Consider the following 22,801-nt stretch of genomic DNA (forward strand, 5'->3'; position numbering starts at 1 on the left):
AAAGGTATTGCTTTTCAGAGTCAGTCATCCCATGTCAAGCAATGAAGTGGTTCTTTGCATGTGTGAACTACAGTGGTCCCTCAGGTTAAGAACTGAATTCATTCTGGAGGTCCGTTCTTAACCTGAAACTGTTCTTAACCTGAGGTACCACTTTAGCTAATGGGGCCTCCCACTGCCACTGCGCCGCCAGAGCACAATTTCTGTTCTCATCCTGAAGCAAAGTTCTTAACCTGAGGTACTATTTCTGGGTTAGCTGAGTCTGTAACCTGAAGCATCTGTAACCTGCAGCGTCTGTAACCCGAGGTACCACTGTACTGCATGGCGGTAGGGGTGACGTTAGATGCCCTCTGCAAAAGCATGGCTGGAGATGTCAGGTTAATGGACAGCCAAGGTGCAGTCTGGAGTCCACAACTTGCCAGTTCGTAGATCTCAGCTGCTGGGGCATATTTTGAATTGTTGATATCATCGCATTGTGGGACTACAATGTTTTCATAGTATAAATCTGTCAAGATTAAAAATAACATAAAATAAAATAGTGGAAGGCAGGGTGAATGAATACAGGCAGACCCTCCAAGTGTCCCTAGTTTCCAGGGACAGTCCTGCATTTACAAAAGCTGTCCCGGTTTCTGATTTGATCCCAGAATGTCCCACTTTTCCTTAGGACATCCCTCTTTCATCAGAGAAATGTTTGGGGTGTGTGGTAAGGTAAAGGGACCCCTGACCATTAGGTCCAGTCGCAGACGACTCTGGGGTTGCGGCGCTCATCTCGCTTTACTGGCCGAGGGAGTCGGTGTACAGCTTCTGGGTCATGTAGCCAGCATGACTAAACCACTTCTGGTGAACCCGAGCACACGGAAATGCCGTTTACCTTCCCACAAGAGTGGTACCTCTGCACTACTTGCACTGCATGCTTTCGAACTGCTAGGTGGGCAGGAACAGGGACTGAGCATCGGGAGCTCACCCCGTTGCGGGGATTTGAACCACCTACCTTTCTGATCGGCAAGCCCTAGGCTCTGTGGTTTAACCCACAGTGCCACCCGTGTCCCTGGGGTGTGTGGTAGAATTTTCATTGTAAAAATGTTGGATGGCATGGAGTTATGTTGGGGCAGCCCAGTCAGATCGGTGGGGTATAAATAAAATATTATCATTATCATTATCATTATTGAATAGGATACCCCTATTTTTTGGGAGAAATGTTGGAGGGTATTACAGGTAGAGTGGAAACTTCAACAATAGCACATTGTTTGTCTGGGCTTCTAACGTCAGCCTTGATGTTAAAATAAGGTAAAGGTACAGGGACCCCTGACCATTAGGTCCAGTCATGACCAACTCTGGGGTTGCGGCGCTCATCTCGCTTTATTGGCCAAGGGAGCCGGCGTACAGCTTCCGGGTCATGTGGCCAGCATGACTAAACTGCTTCTGGCGAGCCAGAGCAGCACACAGAAACGCCGTTTACCTTCCCGCTGGAGTGGTACCTATTTATCTACTTGCACTTTGACGTGCTTTCGAACTACTAAGTTGGCAGGAGCAGGGACCGAGCAACGGGAGCTCACCCTGTTCTGGGGATTCGAACCGCCAACCTTCTGATTAGCAAGTTCTAGGCTCTGTGGTTTAACTTGCAGCACCACCCACGTCCCTTGATGTTAAAATAGCATGCCCCTATTTTCCTCTATGGCAGGGGTCAGCAATCTAAGGCCCATGGGGCACAAGTGGCCCATGGGGGTCATTTAACTGGCCCATGGGCCCCCTCCATCCACTTGGGGACACCTGCCACCCGCTCAGTCAGCTCCTGTGCGCGGTACGGAGCAGAGCGGGGACTGCCTTCTGTGACTGGCCGGCTTCCCATTGGCTGCAGGAAGCTCCTGCAGCCAATGGGAAGCTGCGCACGCCTCCTCTGTGCCGGAATTAGCATTTGCACATGCGTGCGTGCGTGCGTGCACACACACACACACACACACACTCCGGGCCACCGCACCCCAAGCCACAACAACTTTGCCAAGCCCTGCTCTACGGCATGTTAAAGGGTATATGTCATTTGTTACAATGGAAGCTAATGGTTCAGTCTAAAAAGCCTCAGTGGATCCTGGAGATTTAACCTCCAGGTTCAACTCCCATTGGGCTCTTGTGTCACCTGACAATGCCAGCCATGCTTATCGGATAACAAGGCTACAATACTTCCTGCTGGAAGGTATCCATGGCTTTCAGTTTGGCAGATGTCCCTGGTTGTTCGGGGATTAATCACCAGAGTCCAGCTGTCATAGTCTCCTATTTGAGAGCCCCCTCCAGCGCCATGGATCTAAATTTATGATTGTCCCATAAAAACTTTCATTCAGCAGCCACAATAATATAGCCTGAGTACTAACTGCTGACCCCCGAGACTGGCTTCTTTGGACCTGTCAGCCCAATTTTCTCTCTTATTAATTCTAGACAAGGCTAGAGAGATAATTGTGTGCTCACCAACAGAGTTATACCTCAAGGGGCATCATCAGATATACATTGGTGCTTAGTCCGCTTAGTCCGCAGTTTGAACTGGAGTTGAAATAAATTCACTGCCAACATCTCCTCTGCAAACCTTTGGGTGTGGAACGTTCTCAAGTTGTTCTTTCAATGCTCAAATGTTCTCCAAAGTTTGGATATCTATATTGGACACCCCCCCCAATGAAATTTAATTATTAATCTGATACATTGCAGGATTTGATGGTTGCCAAGCCATAGTTAGTGTATGGCAAAATGGAGTGATAGATTAGACCACTGTAAATATATTACAGCAGGTTTGATATAACATTTATGAAAGTATATAACTGGAAATTAGGATAAATTAGAGGGTAAATTAGGGTAAATAAATTTGGATAAATTAGAGGGAAAACAAGTGGTTAAGAAATGAAATAAGATGCAAGACTTCGGGGGGAGTAAATTGGAATCGAGGGAAGGGGTGGGGGGAAGCCTATATTGTATTTTTGGGAAAGTATTTAATTTTAAAATATTGTGATTATAAAATTTGAAAATAAAATATTAAAAAAATATGGAGTCATAGATTATGGTGATTTTCAAACTTTCTGTTTTGTTTATTTACAATAAGTATTTGGCACTATATCTATATCTAAAGCCTGCCAACATCAAACAAACTCAAGAGGTGCTAACCCATCTAATGTACACAGATTTCAAATGCTGAGTTATGTTTTTTCACATCCAGATGCAAATTTCGGTTTTGCTTTAAAAATGGATAATGCAGAATGGCATCAGGAAAAAGAAATGTTGCATTTTAAACATTTGTGAATATTCATTTCAGATCTAGTTCCCTGCTCCTCCCTCCCCCCCAACCTCCCCCCCCACCCAGCAGTCAGTGGAAATTGCTTGCAAAAATATTTACTAGGAGAAATGCCGCTGAATTTTCATGAGGTCTTTTTGTTTGTTTGTTTGTTTGTTTAAAAAATCAAATTGCTGAGGAAATGCAGCAAATGAAACTGAAAACTGGAAAAATGAGAAACTGAGAGAACATGAAATTTTGACAGATCCATCTATCTCCATGCTCTGCTTTATCTAAACATTTTAATATGTGCATATCCTTTGGTTTATTTGACTCTATACACTGCGATGCGGGTGGCGCTGTGGGTTAAACCACAGAGCCTAGGACTTGCCGCTCAGAAGGTCAGCAGTTCGAATCCGCACAACGGGGTGAGCTCCCATTGTTCGGTCCCTGCTCCTGCCAACCTAGCAGTTCGAAAGCACGTCAAAGTGCAAGTAAATAAATAGGTACTGCTCCAGTGGGAAGGTAAACGGCGTTTCCGTGCGCTGCTCTGGTTCGCCAGAAGTGGCTTAGTCATGCTGGCCACATGACCTGGAAGCTGTACGCCGGCTCCCTCGGCCAATAAAGCGAGATGAGCGCCGCAACCCCACAACTGGACCTAATGGTCAGGGGTCCCTTTACCTTTAACTTTATACTGTACACTCTTTACACCTATCCCTTCCAATCCTTTGAGAGACTCTATTTAAACAAACAAACAAACAAACAAAAAAGGAGATGCCAATTTTTGTCCTCCAAATCCCTTTTTAAAATTATCAGATGAATAACTTTGGTCTGCCTCCACCCAAACCTCATCTCCTAATCATACCTGCAACCATCCCTTCCTGGCTGATTTTTTTAAAAAAAACAAATCAAGCCTGATTTTGTATAGCTGATCTGGCCCCCTCCCAAAGTATCTTCCCCACTTAAAACAAATGGAAGGAAATGGGGAGGAGAGCATTGTCAGGAGACCAGCGAAATGCCAAGAGTAAAGAATTAATCTGCCTCTTTATAGGGAGTTAATGGACCATTTGGATACAGGATAAAGATCACACTATTCCAATACCAATCAAGATAAATTTATTGGGGTGAAAATAAAACCACAGTATACTGCCTTAGCACCTTATGCAGCTATCCTGCCGGGGGGAAGTAACAGGAAATGTTATTTCTTTGTTTTGAACGTGTACTTAAACGAATAAAGGAGGTGGGGACCTGAACAGAAAGATAGGAACCTGCCTTACACGGAGCCAGACAATTGGTCCATCTTGCTCAGTACAGTGGTACCTTGGTTCTCAAACTTTATCCATTTCAAAACCAAAGCAAGGCACACTTCCAAAACAAGGCACACTTTTGTTTAGAAAGTAATGCAAAATGGATTAATCCATTCCAGATTTTCAAAAACAACCCCTAAAACAGCAATTTAACATGAATTTTACTCTCTAACGAGACCATTGATCCATAAAATGAAAGCAATAAACAATGTACTGCAGTCACACAATCAATCCATCAGTGGCTGAACTGGGTTCCACACAGTCACAAAAACAAAACAAAAAGAGCCGCAAAAACGCAAAATAAATAGCAAAAACAGACAGACCTCAGCGTAACACTCAAAGGGGAAGTGTGGCACTCAAAAGGGAAGTGTAACACTCAAAACGGAGCACGTTCAGCTTCCAAAAAAAGTTTGCAAACTGGAACACTTATTTCCGGGTTTGCAGTGTTTGAGTTCCAAGTTGTTTGAGTACCAAGGTACCACTGTATTGTCTCTTCTTCTTCTTCTTCTGTGATCACTCGTAGCCGAGTAAGATTGTCTTCCATAAACATGGTTTTAACAGTTACAGATAGGTAGCCGTGTTGGTCTGCCATAGTCAAAACAAAACAAATTCCTTCCAGTAGCACCTTAAAGACCAACTAAGTCAGTTCTTGGTATGAGCTTTTGTGTGCATGCACACTTCTTCAGATACACAGTGTATCTGAAGAAGTGTGCATGCACACGAAAGCTCATACCAAGAACTGACTTAGTTGGTCTTTAAGGTGCTACTGGAAGGAATTTGTTTTGTTATGGTTTTAACAGTGAGTTCGTAAGTGACTGTGGAGGCCAATTCTGAATCCACACATCCTTCCACAGTGGGGACATTGGTTTCTGGTCAGGAGTTGATCATGGTGAGAGTTTGCCAAGCATGCCTTCCTCTTAGCGCATTCCTCCCTTTCGTCCTGAGTTTAAGCATCTTCAAAACTGATACCCTTGGTAAAGGCTGTTCTCCAATTGGAGCACTCGCAAGCCAGTGTTTCCCAGTTGTCAGTGTTTATACTACATTTTTTTAGATTTGCCTAGAGAGAGTCTTTAAATCTCTTTTGTTTACCACCAGCATTACGCTTTCCACTTTTAAGTTCGGAATAGAGTAGTTGCTTTGGAAGACGATAATCAGGCATCTGATCAAAATGACCAGTCCAACAAAGTTGATGTTGACTTACTTACTTCCGGGTTTGAAGTGTTTGGGTTCCAAGTTGTTTGAGTACCAAGGTACCATGGTTTGTCTACACTGATTGGCAGTGACTTCCTAGGCAGCGGTTCTCAACCTGTGGGTCCCCAGATGTTGTTGGACTACAACTCCCATCATCCCTGAGCTCTGGCCTTGCTAGCTAGGGATGATGGGAGTTGTAGTTCAACAACATCTGTGGACCCACAGGTTGAGAAAGCCTGCTCTAGGGTTTCAGGCAGGGTTACCTTCTACATGCAAAGCAGGAGCCTAACCACTGAGCTACAGACCCTTCCCTCTGAATACATGTGGAGGGGGGGATTCAAGCACGGCTGGTGTCAGAAGTCAGCAACACCCAGCACTTGCCCAGGCCCACACCCCAGAAGGGACCCCACCGCTGACCCCAAGTCACTGAGCCCTCCTCCTTGTGGCCACTGCCCTGTTGATGCTCCCTGTGAGCAGCAGTGACAAGAGGAACAGCCATCTTCTGCCCTCTCAATGGGGAGATTTGCAGGCTACAGTTGGAGGGAGGGAGGCAGCACACAGTTAAACAATGGAACTCATTACCACAATAGATGGCGATAGGAACCCCGTGCAATGCAGGAACGCAGGAAGGGAGAGCTATTGATTGATACTAAGCGCAATGACTATGCTCTGGCACCGCACTTGGAGGTCGCAATGATTCTGAATACGAGTTGAAGAAATCACAGGAGAGGAGAGTGCTTTTGTGCTTAGGTCCTGTTTGCTCAGCCTCATGACCAATAAATGGATGAATAATAATAATAATAATAACAATAATAATAATAATAATAATAATTTATTTATAACCCGCCCATCTGGCTGGGCTTCCCCAGTCAATCTGGGCAGCTTCCAACAAAATATTAAAATACTGTAATGCATCCAACATTAAAAGCGTCCCTAAACAGGGCTGCCTTCAGATGTCTTCTAAAAGTCTGGTAGCTGTTTTTCTCTTTGACATCCAGTGGGATGGTGTTCCACAGGGCGGGCACCACTACCGAGAAGGCCCTCTGCCTGGTTCCCTGTAACTTGACTTCTCACAGTGAGGGAACAGCCAGAAGGCCCTCGGCGCTGGACCTCAGCGTCCAGGTAGAACGATGTGGGTGGAGACGCTTCTTCAGATATACTGGACCAAGGCCGTTTAGGGCTTTAAAGGTCAGCACCAACACTTTGAATTGTGCTCAGAAACATACTGGATGGATGCCAGGCTAAAGTGCTGCCCTCTCGGAGCCTTCAGAGGCTAATAGAATCATAACCCCAATAACGCAAGCTGTTAGAGAAACTGAATGAGATCAGGCCACTGGCGGAGGAAGGGGGTGCAGTGGGTGCGGCATGCCCCAGGTGTCATCCCTGGGGGGTGACATCACCGCCCCACCCCCTGGGATGCTTGCTGCTCGCCATGGGCGGCTAGCCCTGCCCCCGGGTGAACAGCCTCTGGATCAGGTTGTTAGGCTTGCTTGCTGAGCAGCAGAGAAGCAGATGCATTCCGTTTTACACGAAGCTAAGATGTTTGGAAACATCTCATTCTTTTAGGTAAAGGTTAAGGGACCCCTGACCATTAGGTTCAGTCGTGGCCGACTCTGGGGTTGTGGTACTCATCTCACTTGGCCGAGGGAGCCGGCGTACAGCTTCCGGGTCATGTGGCCAGCATGACTAAGCCGCTTCTGGCGAACCAGAGCAGCACACGGAAACGCCGTTTACCTTCCCGCCGGAGCGGTACCTATTTATCTACTTGCACTGCGTGCTTTTGAACTGCTAGGTTGGCAGGAGCAGGGACCGAGCAACAGGAGCTCACCCCGTCACGGGGATTCGAACCGCCGACCTTCTGATCGGCGAGTCCTAGGCTTTGTGGTTTAACCCACAGCGCCACCCTTCTCATTCTTTTAGCTGATGCTTAAATACATTTATTACTGTGATTACTGTCGACTTGCAAAAATAAGTGGATGGCAGCAACAAATGCTGCTATTTCAGGAGCTGTTTGTGGACAGTGGCTGTTCTTCTTGAAACTCAAGTCTTTCCCCCTCTTTCCTCCCCCCTCCAGGATGAAAAAAACCAAATGATGACCACGAACGTGTGGGTGAAACAAGTGAGTCAACCAAGATGTTTTATCCCATATTTCTCAGTCCCCCCCCCCCAATGTCTCACTTTTTGTCTGTTGGGAAAATAGAGGGTGGGACGTTCGTTTTCAAGGGCAAATACGAATGCAGTTGCACAGCTCCATTTCAGTAGTGCTCAGGACCTCAGCACTGGAATGTGTTCAGATATAACATTTTTTTTCAGATATAACGTATTTTTCGCTCTATAACACGCACCCGACCATAACACGCACGTAGTTTTTAGAGGAGGAAAATCCGTAGGCATGCCACCCGTAGGCATTCCCTCCATAACACGCACAGACATTTCCCCTTACTTTCTAGGAGGAAAAAAGTGAGTGTTATGGTGCAGAAAATACGGTATGTCTTCAACTGGCCAACGGATGTGTTTCTTCAATGAAAAAAACAATGTGGAATTAAGAGGGGAAACGAGGCAACCCAAAATGGAAGGGAACGTTGCACCATTGATGAAAGAGCAAAGATTTCCTTTCTAGCTACCAGCTGACATATTGCAGGTGCAAAGTCTATACAAGGGTGACAATGCAATGCAGCTCTGCCAAGCAAGCATTGCGTACAAAAATGTATATGCTAGGGTGCACAAAAATATTAGTGAAAATATATACACTCAATGCATTCAGCCTATGGCACCTTCCTTGCTGAACTTCAGGCACATAGCAATTACTTTCTTATTTCAGTAGGCCAATAATAATAATAATAATAATAATAATAATAATAATAATAATAATAATAATTTTATTATTTATACCCTGCCCATCTGGCTGCTTCCCCAGTCACTCTGGATGGCTTACAGCATACCTAAAAAATATAATTAAAAACATCAAATGTTAAAAACATCCCAGTACAGCGCTGCCTTCAGGTGTCTTTTAAAAGTTACATGATTCTTTATCTTCCTTGACATCTGAAGGAAGGGCATTTCATAGGGAAGGAGCCATTACCAAGAAGGCCCTCCACCTGGTTCCCTGTAACTTTGCTTCTCGCTATGAGGGAACCAGCAGAAGACCCTCAGAGGAGGATCTCAGTGTCCGGGCAGAAAAATGGGGATGAGGACATTCCTTCATCTACTGGGCAAAGGACGCTTATTGTTTTATGCTCGGCCTGGTTTATTTTCCATGCGCTTTCCTTAGAAATGCTCATGATTAAGTAGTATATAAATGGCTTAAATGAATAACATAACATACGAAATACATTAGGGGGAATTGCTTAAAGGTGAAATAGGCAAAAATGCATACAAATGTGTAGATCAGGTAGAATTCCTGCTGGAAAATGCTGGTGAGTTTTCAGGAGGACCTTTTTAAAAAGAAATTGCAAACTGATCTGGAAATGTGGAGAATTAAACGTAAGATTGGAGAAATGAGAAGCCAAGCAAAAAGAGAATTTGGCATGCTCACACAAGCCCTAGTTAACACCCACCTTGACTTCAAGGGGCCTTGCTGACCTTGAAATCTTGCACTCCCTTTCTCCAGCCCTTTCCTCCTGCTGTTTGCCCCATGTTTGATGGCCACTGTACAGCAATGCCAGAGCAGTAAGGTAAAAGTAAAGGACCCCTGGACGGTTGAATCTAGCCAAAGGTTTCTATGGGGTTGCAGTGCTCAGGCACAACAGAACACTGTGACGGAAACCAGAGACCACGGAAACGCCGTTTACCCTCCCGCCTGAGCGGTACCTATTTATCTACTTGCACTGGCATGCTTTTGAATTGTTAAGTTGGCAGGAGCTGGGACAGAGCAACGGGAGCTCACCCCATCGCGGGGATTCAAACCGCCGACCTTTTGATTGGCAAGCCCAAGAGGCTCAATGGTTTAGACCACAGAGGCTGACACTGTTTGTTCAAGGTGGGTTTCATTTGATGTCTCTCAGAGCCCTGCCTTTCACACAGAATGGGGTTTGTCTCCCTGGGAAATGGGGCTGGAACAGAGCTGGCTTCAGTCGGGATCCTGTTACACAAATTAGCATGCAGTGTTTCATACTGGAACAGAGCTGGCTTCAGTCGGGATCCTGTTACACAAATTAGCATGCAGTGCTTAATACTGCAAATTGCCGGACGATAATTCATTTTCTCAAGATGCTAATTAGTTTCATTTTCACTTTTTAGTCCAATTAACTATGCCGATTTTTTAATATATATATATATAACACTTTTGTTTGGGTTTGCAGGAGTGGCACGATTATAAGCTACGCTGGGATCCCGAGGACTATGAAAACGTAACTTCTATACGAATTCCCTCTGAGCTCATTTGGAGGCCAGACATTGTTCTCTACAACAAGTAAGGTGCCATTCTGCACAAATTTGCTTTGGAAAAGTGGCTTTAAAAGCTTTCCAGAAACCCAAAGTCTCATCAGAAGCATTTTGGGGTGTTTTTTTTGGACGAGAGAAGGGTTGATCAATGAGTTTCCGTTAAAAGCAGCTCATCTGTGAGGCCATCTTCCCTTGGAAGGGCCTGTTGGATATAGTCTGGTTGGGCTCTCAGTCAGAGGTGCTGAGAATGTTCAGCATTGGGGCCTGCCTGTGACATCATGTTTACGATGCGCAGCATTGGAAGGTGGCCGAGATTCGAGTCCAGTGCACTGAGCCTGTTGGTGGACCGAGGAAGCCTCTTGTATGTAAACTCTAGCTAAACTATAAGTCTATAACTATAAGGGAAGTAATAGTGCCACTGTATTCTGCTCTGGTCAGACCTCACCTGGAGTACTGTGTCCAGTTCTGGGCACCACAGTTCAAGAAGAACACTGACAAACTGGAACGTGTCCAGAGGAGGGCAACCAAAATGGTCAAAGGCCTGGAAACGATGCCTTATGAGGAACGGCTAAGGGAGCTGGGCATGTTTAGCCTGGAGAAGAGGAGGTTAAGGGGTGATATGATAGCCATGTTCAAATATATAAAAGGATGTCACATAGAGGAGGGAGAAAGGTTGTTTTCTGCTGCTCCAGAGAAGCGGACACGGAGCAATGGTTCCAAACTACAAGAAAAAAGATTCCACCTAAACAGTAAGAGCTGTTTGACAGTGGAATTTGCTGCCAAGGAGTGTGGTGGAGTCTCCTTCTTTGGAGGTCTTTAAGCAGAGGCTTGACAACCATATGTCAGGAGTGCTCTGATGGTGTTTCCTGCTTGGCAGGGGGTTGGACTCGATGGCCCTTGTGGTCTCTTCCAACTCTATGATTCTATGATTATAAGTCCCATGTTCCCAATCTCCCTACAATGTTGTTTAAATCTGAGGAAATGGAGGTTGTGATATGGATGTGTGTGTGGTGGGGAGTAATAGATTTAGATGTAGTGGAGACTGCATAAGGCCGCCCCCTTCCCGCCAGAATTGCCGTGAGATGTAAGGTTTAACAAACTAAAAAAAAGCTGCATTCCCCCACTTTTTGTTCATAGATCAGAACCAAAGAAAGGGAAGTATTTGTTTCTGTAATCTTCGCACGTATTGAACTATTGCCTTTCAGTGTCATGGAGGTTCAGTCTAAACAGGAGTTGGGACCAGAGGATTTGTTTCAGATTTAGCATTACGATTCCGGTCAGTGTGGAATCAGTAGCTCAGTATAGCAGAACAAATGTGTACAGTGGTGCCTCGCAAGACGAAATTAATCCGTTCCGTGAGGCTCTTCGTATAGCGGTTTTTTCGTCTTGCGAAGCAAGCCCATTGACAGCTTAGTGGATTAGCGCTATTAGCGGTTTAGCGGCTTTTAGCGGATCAGCTGATAAGCGGCCTAGCGGCTTAGGAAAAGGGGGGGAAGGGGGGGAAACCCGCAGGAACTCGCAAGATATTTTCGTCTTGCGAAGCAAGCCCACAGGGAAATTCGTTTTGCGAAGTGCCTCCAAAACGGAAAACCCTTTCGTCTAGCGGGTTTTCTGTCTTGCGAGGCGTTCGTCTTGCGGGGCACCACTGTATTTGGATACTATGAATCTGGGCCAAAACATTGCAGGGAAAATGCAGAGCAGACTTGAGCTTAATGTAACTAACCTTGCAGTCCTATGCATCAGGGGTTGGGAACTTGAGGCCAAATCTGGGTCTATCTGACCACTGGGGTGCTCCTCAGGCCACACACCCTCCTTAGCGACACCCCTTATTGGCCCTCTTTCATGCCCTCCTTGAGAGTTTTTGGCTGCCTGGAAAGTGTCCTCCAACAATCATCATGATTCTAGCTTGCCTGGATGGAGGATAGAGAGTGGCGTTTGCATGTCAAAACTAGACTTTGGTACAAAGGTAAAATGTAGATTGTTTTGCTCTGCAAAAAAGGAGCAAATTCCCTGGCTGCCTCAGATCCAGGTTTGGGGCAAGTACTCTTGGGTGAGAGAACATAGACTGTAAGTCCTTTAAAATATCCTCTTCTAAGTTCCTTTCAGGGGATGCGGGTGGCGCTGTGGGTTAAACCACAGAGCCTAGGACTTGCCAATCAGAAGGTCGGTGGTTTGAATCCCCGCGACAGGGTGAGCTCCCGTTGCTCGGTCCCTGCTCCTGCCAACATAGCAGTTCAAAAGCACGTCAAAGTGCAAGTAGATAAATAGATACCGCTCCAGTGGGAAGGTAAACGGTGTTTCCGTGTGCTGCTCTGGTTTGCCAGAAGTAGCTTAGTCATGCTGGCCATATGACCCAGAAGCTGTATGCCGGCTCCCTTGGCCAATAAAGCCAACCCCAGAGTTGGCCACGACTGGACCTAATGGTCAGGGGTCCCTTTACCTTTACATTTAAGTTCCTTTCAAAGTCCCCCTCTTCCCTTAGCATAGAAAGAATTCACACATTTGTTAAGTTAAAATAGTTTACTTACAAATTCTTCAAAGGTCATGTGCATGTGCTTTTCTGTTAAGAAAACACAGGCAGTAAAACTTAGGTTCCAGAGTGGTAGATGTTTAATTTGTATAGAAACACAAAGATGGCTAGCTTAAGCCACATGGTCTGGGTTTGGAGCAACCAGCCCAGACTTCCTTCCTGGTAGGGTTCACATGCTGGAATGGAAAGAACAAAGGCTTGATAACCCCTCTTCCCAAGGTGAGGAGGAGTGACCTAGATAAGCCTGGCAGGAGAGCTTTCTCTGTGGTCTTAACCCCTTCATGCCTTAATTAGATTTAAGGATGTTGGTTATACAAGGCTGGTTGCCCCACAGTCAGTTTGGAAAATATATTTAAAAATTCACTATAGGGAACCAGTGAATGCCTATCACTTTATGGGAGATATAGGCATAATCCACAAAGAATTTCAAAGGGAGCAGAGAAGCACATTATAGCTAAATGAATCTTGAGGAAAGGAAAATATAAGGAGGAGTTCATGTGGCACAGTGGGGGGAGGATTATGATGAAATGATTACATGGGGAAATAAAGTGTAAAGTCTTCTATTAAAGCATCAGTTAAAGTAGCTATTACATGCAATGATTAAAGCATGCAAGATTAAAATTGACTGCAATTTAACCATAGCTAAACCTCCCATTGGTCCACCTAAACTCCACTAACCTTATAGTTAACGGCTTACTCCATTACCAGCCGAATAGTATTTTGACCTCAAAAAGTTAAGGAAACATGACTTGTAGGTTTCTATTCCAAACAGGAGAGAGGTTCAGGTGAATTCAGGTGAAGGTTAGTAGAAATGAACTTGCTGGTGGGTTCTCCCCACTCCCTTTCCTCATAACTAAATTTTTGATTCTTTATTGGGAAATGACAGGTCATGGGGCAGAAAGTTCATCATACCTCTGGTCTTGACTGTCCAGAAGTACCACCTCTTTGTCCTGGGATGACTGTCATGTTCCTAGGATCTCACTAGGGCCCCCTCAGACCAAGAGACCCTAAAAGTATCCAACTTCATATCTTCTTCACACTGTGGTCCATTGGCGCGTGAGGTAGCCTGGGCCTAGTCACCATGGAGACAGCTTATCCATCTCCCCTCCATCTGCCGTTTCAGTGGTCCAGGCTGAGAAAAATCTCTGCCTTCCTTCGCAACAGGAAGCAGACTGTTCCTGAGCCACCGTTGTCAACCCAACGATAGCTTCCATTCCATAGTTTTTCTAAAGCAGGCTCTGAGTGTTTTGCTCCTGTGTGCTTTCACACAGAAACGTCCGCAATGCTTTCAGCTTTGTTATGTACATTTGTTTTGTAGTTTTATTTTAAATGGTTAGCTACCTTGGCTACAATCTCTGTGAAAAGGCGAGAGATCAGTGCAAGTGCAAAATCTGCCCTCCTTTCCGATTGCTGTTCATGGGATGATGCGTAGAAAAACAAAAACAAAAAATTGCAAAACCTTGTGTTTGAGCTGGTCTCATAATATCCATAGCTTAGTTGGAAAGGAAGGTGTTCTCTTTCTTTGCACATTTGATATTTCAGCTTTCCTTCTTAAATGGATATTTTTGTACGTGGTTTGATGTGGGCTGCCTGCTCTAAGATCCAGGGTGAAGCATGCCATAAATGTCAAGGGCAAGCTATGGGAGGCCTGTGAACAGTTTCCTGACTTTTAAAACTGAAATGCATCTGTGGGGAATAAGTAGAGATGGGGTGTGTGTGTGCTGAAAATGTGTGCGGAGCAGCAGTAAGGGTGCTTAACTCTTTCTCTGCAGACTGTTTTTTTAATTACTGCTGTGCCCAAACCTCTAATTTCTCAAACGTTTCCTTTCTCCTACGAAAGAGGCTTCCATTCTTCTGCCTCTTTCTGGGGGCATGTTAGAATTTCACTGGCTGTGTGGTCTTGAGCTCACCTTATCATTGCAAGGTGATGGTTGTGGTTGGTATTTGTGTGTTTTCTTTCCGTTTAACTTCCCCCCCAGTTCTTTGCAGCCTCCCCAGCTGCTTGAGATTCCTGATCTGGAAAATGCCCTACAGAAAGAATCACCCCACAATATCTTCACCTCTGGGTTTTAATTGAGACACTAGAAGCCAATGAGTCTCGCTAGTGCAGGCATAGGCAAACTCGGCCCTCCAGATGTTTTGAGACTACAGTTCCCATCACCCCTGACCACTGGTCTTGTTAGCTAGGGATGATGGGAGTTGTAGCCCCAAAACATCTGGAGGGCTGAGTTTGCCTATGCTGCACTAGTGAGTGCCTGAGATTGGTGTAGCTGCTTCTTTTGTTTTTAAGGAAAGTCCTCCCTTTTGCCTTAAAATCAAGCCTCCTACACAGGGTGTTTTTTAAAACAACAACAACAGCTAAACAGCAGCATCTACTTTAAAAACAACAACAACCAACAGCTGTTGGACACACAATAGGCAGCCCTCAGACCTTCCCATGCTTACAGGAAAGCCCAGCTGAGGGTGTCACAGGGTTTTCAAGAAACGTGAGCAGCCAGGAAGGCTGCAGAGTGTGGACTACTGAAGGGATTATTTGTAGAATGAAACAAAGGACACACCTAACAACCTATTGGCCACATTGAAACCACCCTGAGACCTGCAGGTATAGGGCAGAATCATCATCATCATCATCATCATCATCATCATCATCATCATCATCATCATTTTTTTTAAAAAAAAACCTTAAAAAGCAGAGACGTTGCCGACAAAGTTCCATATAGTTAAAGCTATGGTTTTCCCAGTAGTGATGTATGGAAGTGATGCTTTTGAATTTTGGTGCTGGAGGAAACTCTTGGGAGTCCCATGGACTGCAAGAAGATCAAACACATCCATTCTGAAGGAAATCAGCCCTGAGTGCTCACTGGAAGGACAGGTCCTGAAGCTGAGGCTCCAATACTTTGGCCACCTCATGAGAAGAGAAGACTCCCTGGAAAAGACCCTGATGTTGGGAAAGACGGAGGGCACAAGGAGAAGGGGACGACAGAGGACAAGATGGTTGGACAGTGTTCTTGAAGCTACCAGCATGAGTTTGACCAAACTGTGGGAGACAGTGGAAGACAGAAGTGCCTGGCGTGCTCTGGTCCAGGGGGTCACGAAGAGTCGGACATGACTAAACGACTAAACAACAACAAATAATAATAATAATAATAATAATAATAGAAAGTAAAGTAAGAACCAATGGAGGCTGATCTATAAGGGCAAAGAGGGTACTGTGCCACCCACCTTAGTCTGCTCTTAGCTGACCCCCACCTGCCTGGCATCTTATTTGCAACCAATCAGGGAGTTGCTCTCCCTGCTATAGACTCTGGCTCCACTTTCTACTTGTCTCCTTGCCTTCCATATTCTCCTTCCCAATGGACACCAGCCACTACTGGTAAGCACTACAAAAGCCTTACATCCCACCCATGAGAACCATTTTTTTTTTCCTTCTTCTTCCCTTTCAAATGCAATCTCTTTGCCCATAGATTGCTTACGTATGTTTGGCCAGTGGACGGAGTTGGGGGAAATGGAAGAAACAAATTCAAAAGAGTTTTATCTTATCACAACCATTCTCCCTCCCCCAACTTCTTTTCCACCTGTGCAGAAAGATAAAGGATTCCTATGTATTTCCTCTTGTGAGGAAAAGGGTGGTTCAAGGACGTCAGCTTCGGGTGGACAACTGCCCCACAGGGAACCCTTTCCGCTGCGGCTGTTCTCAAGGGGGTGGGGAGACTCCCTAGATTCTTCAGCAGCCTACCTCATCTCTCTCTCATTCATATATATATATATATATATATATACACAAATAATTTCCAAAAATCATATAACATACTTTCTTATCTTATACAGTATTTTGGACTTCCATCAACCGCATCTGAAGATCTTTCAGTCTTTATCACTTAATCTACATTTCTTAATTTCTCTATTACTTTTAATTGTCTTTAACTGATAACTCTCTTCATAAGCTTCTCTGCAATATTTCGCACAATCCTCCTTACAAAACTTCTTGCAGTCCTACTAGCGTAATCAGTTTATTACAGTCACTTTTCAGATAGTTCAAATATTTACTCCAGTCCTCTGAGAATCTCTGATCCCGCAGGTATCGGATCCTTCCTGTCATCTTACCTAATTCTGCATATTCCATTAATTTCATCTGCCATTCTTCTTTCATCGGAATTTTTTCTTGCTGCTGTTACTGCATATAAAAACAATTTACTATCCTGTTTTTCAATATCTTCCTCTACAATGCCAAGTAAAAATGCTTCTGGTTTTTTTTTTTTTATAAATGTATATTTCAACCCCTTTTTCATCTCATTATATATCATTTCCCAGGAGCTTTCTTACATTCCCACCACATGTGATAAAAAGATCCTTCTTTTTCTTTACATTTCCAACATTTATTACTTATTTTATACATTTTAGCTAATTTCACTGGTGTAATATACCATCTATACATCATTTTCATCACATTTTCTTTTAACGCATTGCATGCTGTAAATTTTAATCCTTCCTGCCTCATCTCTGTCTCCTGAACCCACTCATTCTCTCTCTTTTTTTAAAATAATATTTATTAAAGTTTCAAAAACGTTACAGAAGTGAAAAAGAAAAAGAAGATAAAAAATATATAAATTACAGAAAAATAAAAACAATTAAAAACATTTCAATCTTTCCATGTCTTGTCTTTCATTTACTTGTTTCTCTGACCTCCTCACACCTCCCTTTTTTGTATTCTAATTCAATTAGCAGTTTCAGCAAATCCTTACCTATTAATTAACCCAGCAAATCCTTTCCATCTTTCAGTATATTCTGTTATTCAATTTGCGTTACTTTATTTAACCTTATCTTACCGTATAATACCTTAAAGCTTAAAACTTAATGCTTATTTATACATAACTCCTTATATCATTTCTACTAAAGCCAGACAGTTTCATTCCAACATTTTCCCTAATATTCATTAATTTTACACTAGTTCCCAAAATAAAAAAAAATTCTTTATAGACTCTGCCAATTTTCATCCAACGTCCCTTCTTCCTGGTCTCGGGTTATGTCAGTCCTTACTGTCCATTCCATCTAGTCCATCAACCTGGTAGTCTTATGTCCAAGGCTCTTAAATCTCTTCCATGCCCCTTCTGCAGATCTTCTTCTTCTTGTTTATACTCATTGAGGAGTAGGTCTCATTCTCTCTTGCCTCTTAGTCTGGCTTGCTCTCTGCCACAGACTCTCCCAGCTCACTAGCCCTGTTACCTCTTCAGCTTCTGATACTTTCTCCTCCCAGTCTGCTCCCTCTCCTCCCTCTGACCATCATCGTCCCACCACCAATCCCCTGGCTCTGAGCCTTCTTCCCCGGGAGTTCCCTCGGGGGTTCCCCAGCTGCTGCCTCCCACCACGCCTCTTCACCCAGTCACAACAGCAGCAACAGGACCTTCCGGGTCACATCTAGTTTGGCCGTAACTATAAAGAAAACATAACAACACAACTTGTAGCCTTTCGTGTTCCTTTCGCCTGGGAGAAATAAAGACGAGGGGAAGTGAAACTGAGATTTGAGATTTGTATCTTCCAGGGACGCATCCCCATAGTTGTTCAGTTATCCTCTCATCTTGGCTCATTATTGTCAAAAGCTTCTACCGTCGTTCTCTAGAGGACCAAATTAAATCAGTAACTGGAGAAGCTTGTTCCAGGGAGTATATATACTTGTCAAGATTCATGAAGAATCTAAAGCCAAATTAATATCCTAAGGGGGAATTAGTATGCGGTAGGATTTCTCTTCGGCAAGCTCTGTTAGATTAGTTCGAAGGCTCAGTGAATAGCAGCACACACACGCCCTGCCCTAGACCTTGGCAAAGGCCTGTGCCAATGGAGGGCTATGCCAATGAGGCTTCCGTTACTGCATCTTTATTATTTATTTCTTTATACCCTGGCCTTTCTCTCAGAACCAGAATTCAAGGCAGCTGAGAGAAATTAAAACAAAAAGAGATGGAAACACACATGGCTGAAACCATATCAAACATCGTGGTCAAAAAGTAATTGAACTATGTAAAAGAAAATCCATGTCAAATAGTACAACACACCATTAAGAGCCTTTTTCTTAAAAGAAGTCAATTCCCAAAAGTCTGCTGGAATAAAGCAGTCTTCAGCTTTATTCCAGAAGGAGAACAAGGTCTTTCCGGAGGTTTTCCCAAACTTGGGTCTCCAGTTGTTTTTGGACTACAGTTCCCATCACTGGTCCTACTAGCTAGGGAATGATGGGAGTTGTAGTTCAACAACAGCCAGAGACCCTGTATAGCAGGGGTCGGCAAAGTTTTTGTGGCTTGGGCCGGTTCATGGTGCCACAGACGCTGCTGTGAGCCGGAGTGCGCGCCCACGCATGCACAAACACTATTTCCGGCACTCCTTCCACAGTGCAGAGAAGGCATGCGCATCTTCCCATTGATCTTTCCCCTCCTTCTCTTTGCGTGGTGAGTTCCCGCCTTCCCCTGGTGGAAATAAAGACACATGACACAGATATTTTAGGTTAATGGGCTAAAATTGGCCACAACTTTATTGGTTACAGGTAATGAGCGGTATTGGCTTAGGCATTGGTCCTAACGACTATCCGGCTTCAGCCTGTCTGCTTGAAGTCCAGGAAGGGTTAACCACCAGTAGGGGGAGTCCTGCTGATGCACATCAACTAGGAACTCCCCCGGGGTCACCGCTTGGGGGCGTGCCTTAGGCCCTCACCTCCTTCGGCTTCGGACAGGGCCACGCCCCCTGGAATCCTTTACCGGACTACCCTTCAATATGTGGGGCAGGCATGGCGCTTCCTCCCCTCTTCCATTTATATAACAATACCAATACCAATGCCTAACCGCCAATACCAAGGAAGTTGTGATGATTTGCCAAGAGGTAGGTGAAAAACCAAGTGGCTGGTGCCAATTTGCCAAGTGGAAAAATTTCCTACCAGGCCCCTTAATGGTGACCAGCCAAGGTCCATAGCAAGGTCAAAGATGAAAATCTTAAAGGGTGGGAGGGTGGGAAACTGGAGCAGCTGAAAGCAGAAAAGAGGGAGATCCCCAGCTGCCCCTGCATGAAATGGAGCAGGCCATGCCCCCAAGCTAGCTGATTGGCTGGCCAGGGGATGACGTGATTGGGGATTCCCTCAATCACGCGGAGGCTGAGAGCCAGCCCCCGCGTGCATGGTGGAAGGGTGAAGCCCACAACCCCACATCCTTTCTATGTCGGAAGTGGCTTTCTCTTGCCCATTGCAGGCTTCCCGTGGGCATCTGGTTGGTCATTGGATGAGATGAGCTACTGGCATGGTCCAGCAGGGCTGTTTTTTATTCTAGCAGCACAATGCATATTCACTGAACACTGTTCAGGGAAAAGGAATACACTTTTGGTCAATTCTTCCCATGGCCTCTCTTCCACCTGCTGGCCCTGCCCTGTGACAACACACTGATCTCAATTATGAAAAGGGCTACCTTTTTCCCTGTGCTCTTTTTGCCCCTTCCGTCTCTTCTCCCACCAACTCTTTCTCCACCTAGAACACCTTCTGCTCCAGCCAAAATTGCTCATTGCTGTCAACAGGGAGGGAGCGTTTTTTGCTTTATGAAACAGCAGCCAAAACCATTCCTTACAGACAACTGCAGAGTCAGCAGGCGAAAGTCATTGTGTTTTGGTTTATTAAGACAATTCCATTTGTAGGAACGGCTGGGCGACTTGGCAGGCATTTATACCAAGGTATTTACTGCAGATTAACAATGCACTGCCAAGAAATCTCAGTGAAGCAGGACGCAGAGGAGGAACCGGTCCAAGGCAGGATCCACTTGGTGAAGAGCCATAACTCAGTGGAAGATATCCCTGCACGCAGAAGGTCTTGAGTTCAGGTTCTGGCACCTTTAATTGGGTGGCTCCTTACATATAATCATTATCGTATAAAAGAGGACACTGATCTGCATAACATTTGCACAGGCTTGTATAAATACACACTTAGAAACAAATGGTGCTGTTTCTAGAGCCAACAGAAACCTTTTGCAGGCTACCAGACCTGGAGTGTCATAGACTCTATCTCCCTAGACTGGTGAGCTGGACAGCTGACTGGTTGGCTAGAAATCCCTCCTTTTATTCCTCTACCTTTGTGGCTTCTGCAAGGCTTGAAGGGCAGAGGTCTTGCAGGGAGCTTGCCTGAAGGATCGCCATGTAAACATGCAGGACTGAGCTAATAAACACAACCCATCACCTCTGTAGTGTGCTGGACTAAGACCTGGGAGTTGTTGTTGTTTAGTCGTTTAGTTGTGTCCGACTCTTCGTGACCCCATGGATCAGAGCACACCAGGCACTCCTGTCTTCCACTGCCTCCCACAGTTTGGTCAAACTCATGCTGGTAGCTTCGAGAACACTGTCCCACCATCTCGTCCTCTGTCATCCCCTTCTCCTTGTGCCCTCCATCTTTCCCAACATTGGGGTCTTTTCCAGGGAGTCTTCTCTTCTCATGAGGTGGCCAAAGTATTGGAGCCTCAGCTTCACGATCTGTCCTTCCAGTGAGCACTCAGGGCTGATTTCCTTCAGAATGGATGTGTTTGATCTTCTTGCAGTCCATGGGACTCCCAAGAGTCTCCTCCAGCACCATAGTTCAAAAGCATCAATTCTTCGGCGATCAGCCTTCTTTATGGTCCAGCTTTCACTTCCATACATCACTAAAGACCTGGGAGATCAAGGTTCAAATCCCCACTCAGCCACAAAGCTCCCTGGGTGACCTTGGACCAGTCACCATCTCTCAAGCAATCCTCCCTCACAGGGTTATTGTGAAGGTGAAATGGGGAGATGAAGAACCACCTACACCGCCTTGAGCTCCTTGGGACACACATTGAATAATAATTAGAGCCAATGCACTGAGCTTAATAGATTACTGGACAGACCAGAGGGATCAGGGTTCAAATTTGTTTGCTGCAGTGTAGTCCTGTAGTGAAGTCTGCTCAGAAAAGCAAGCCCAGCTGATTTAATGGGAGTGGCTCCCAGGTGAGTGAATCAAGGATTGCAGATCACAAGTCTATTTCTTTGACGGTCATCTGACAATATAAGTTGCATGGTACAATCCATGGGGAAGTTCTCCTGTTAAAATGCCTTGCAGGGTCCACACGAGGGCAGAAATATCAGTTCGGTAATGTGCTCTTCCTGCATGCATACAAACCGAAGCAGAACTAGGTTAGTCAAATACAGCTTCCCCCCATCATCTAGCCCCTGGCTAAACATTAAAGAGGCACAACTGTTAACATTCGAATTGCAATATCCTCCAATTAAAGAAACCCTTTGTTCAGCAAATATTGGGTACGGAGGAAATTAGAGCTACACATTAATGAGTTTCGTGGGGGGAAGCATTCCCAACTTAACGCTGAGGAACAGATTTGAGGCCACTCTCGAGGGGACCCGAAAACTCCAAGGCTGAGATAATACAACAGTGCAAAGAGACTGCTCTTGCAATAGCTATAGATCCAGCAAGAGCACTTTCCCCTCTCAAGGGTGCCATACAGCCTGTCACTCTCACGGGGACCCATGAGCATAAAGGACGGCAACATGGGATGATTGAAATCTGCTGGGACATGGCAGTGTATAGATCAAAAAGCCACAGTTCTGTAACGTCACAGATAATGCAATGTAATGGGAACATTAGAAAGCAGGACATAAGGACCAGGAAAGATGTTGGCATCTGTCTGTCCCAAAGACAATGAAGTGCACAGACCCTCCAAGTTTCCCTATTTTCCAGGGACAGTCCTGAATTTACAGGAGCCATCCCAGTTTCTGATTTGATCCTGGAATTCCCTGCTTTTCCTTCAAGGTAAAGGGACCCCTGGCCATTAGGTCCAGTCGTGACCGATTCTGGGGTTGCAGCGCTCATCTCACTTTATTGGCTGAGGGAGCTGGCGTTTGTCCGCAGACAGCTTCTGGGTCATATGGCCAGCATGACTAAGCTGCTTCTGTTGAAACCAGAGCAGCGCACGGAAATGCTGTTTACCTTCCCGCCGGAGCGGCACCTATTTATCTACTTGCACTTTGACGTGCTTTTGAACGGCTAGGTGGGCAGGAGCAGGGACCGAACGATGGGAGCTCACCCTGTCACAGGGATTCGAACTGCCAACCTTCTGATCGGCAAGTCCTAGGCTCTTTGGTTTAACCCACAGTGCCACCTGT

The 22,801-nt window shown here is 45.2% G+C and overlaps 1 protein-coding gene across 2 annotated transcripts in view; it reads left to right on the forward strand.

Moving 5' to 3' along the window:
* CHRNA4 (cholinergic receptor nicotinic alpha 4 subunit) overlaps positions 1 to 22,801 on the forward strand; it is an 81,797-nt gene that overhangs the window by 28,778 nt on the left and 30,218 nt on the right. For both annotated transcript variants that reach the window (XM_081867712.1, XM_081867713.1), the window contains exons 3-4: positions 7,820 to 7,864; positions 10,047 to 10,156. In XM_081867712.1, the coding sequence (XP_081723838.1) occupies positions 7,820 to 7,864; positions 10,047 to 10,156 (155 nt within the window). The remainder of the gene's footprint in view (positions 1 to 7,819; positions 7,865 to 10,046; positions 10,157 to 22,801) is intronic.

Source organism: Podarcis erhardii (assembly GCF_964252035.2).
Source record: "Podarcis erhardii genome assembly, chromosome: 6".
In the NCBI taxonomy this organism is placed as follows: Eukaryota; Metazoa; Chordata; class Lepidosauria; order Squamata; family Lacertidae; genus Podarcis; species Podarcis erhardii.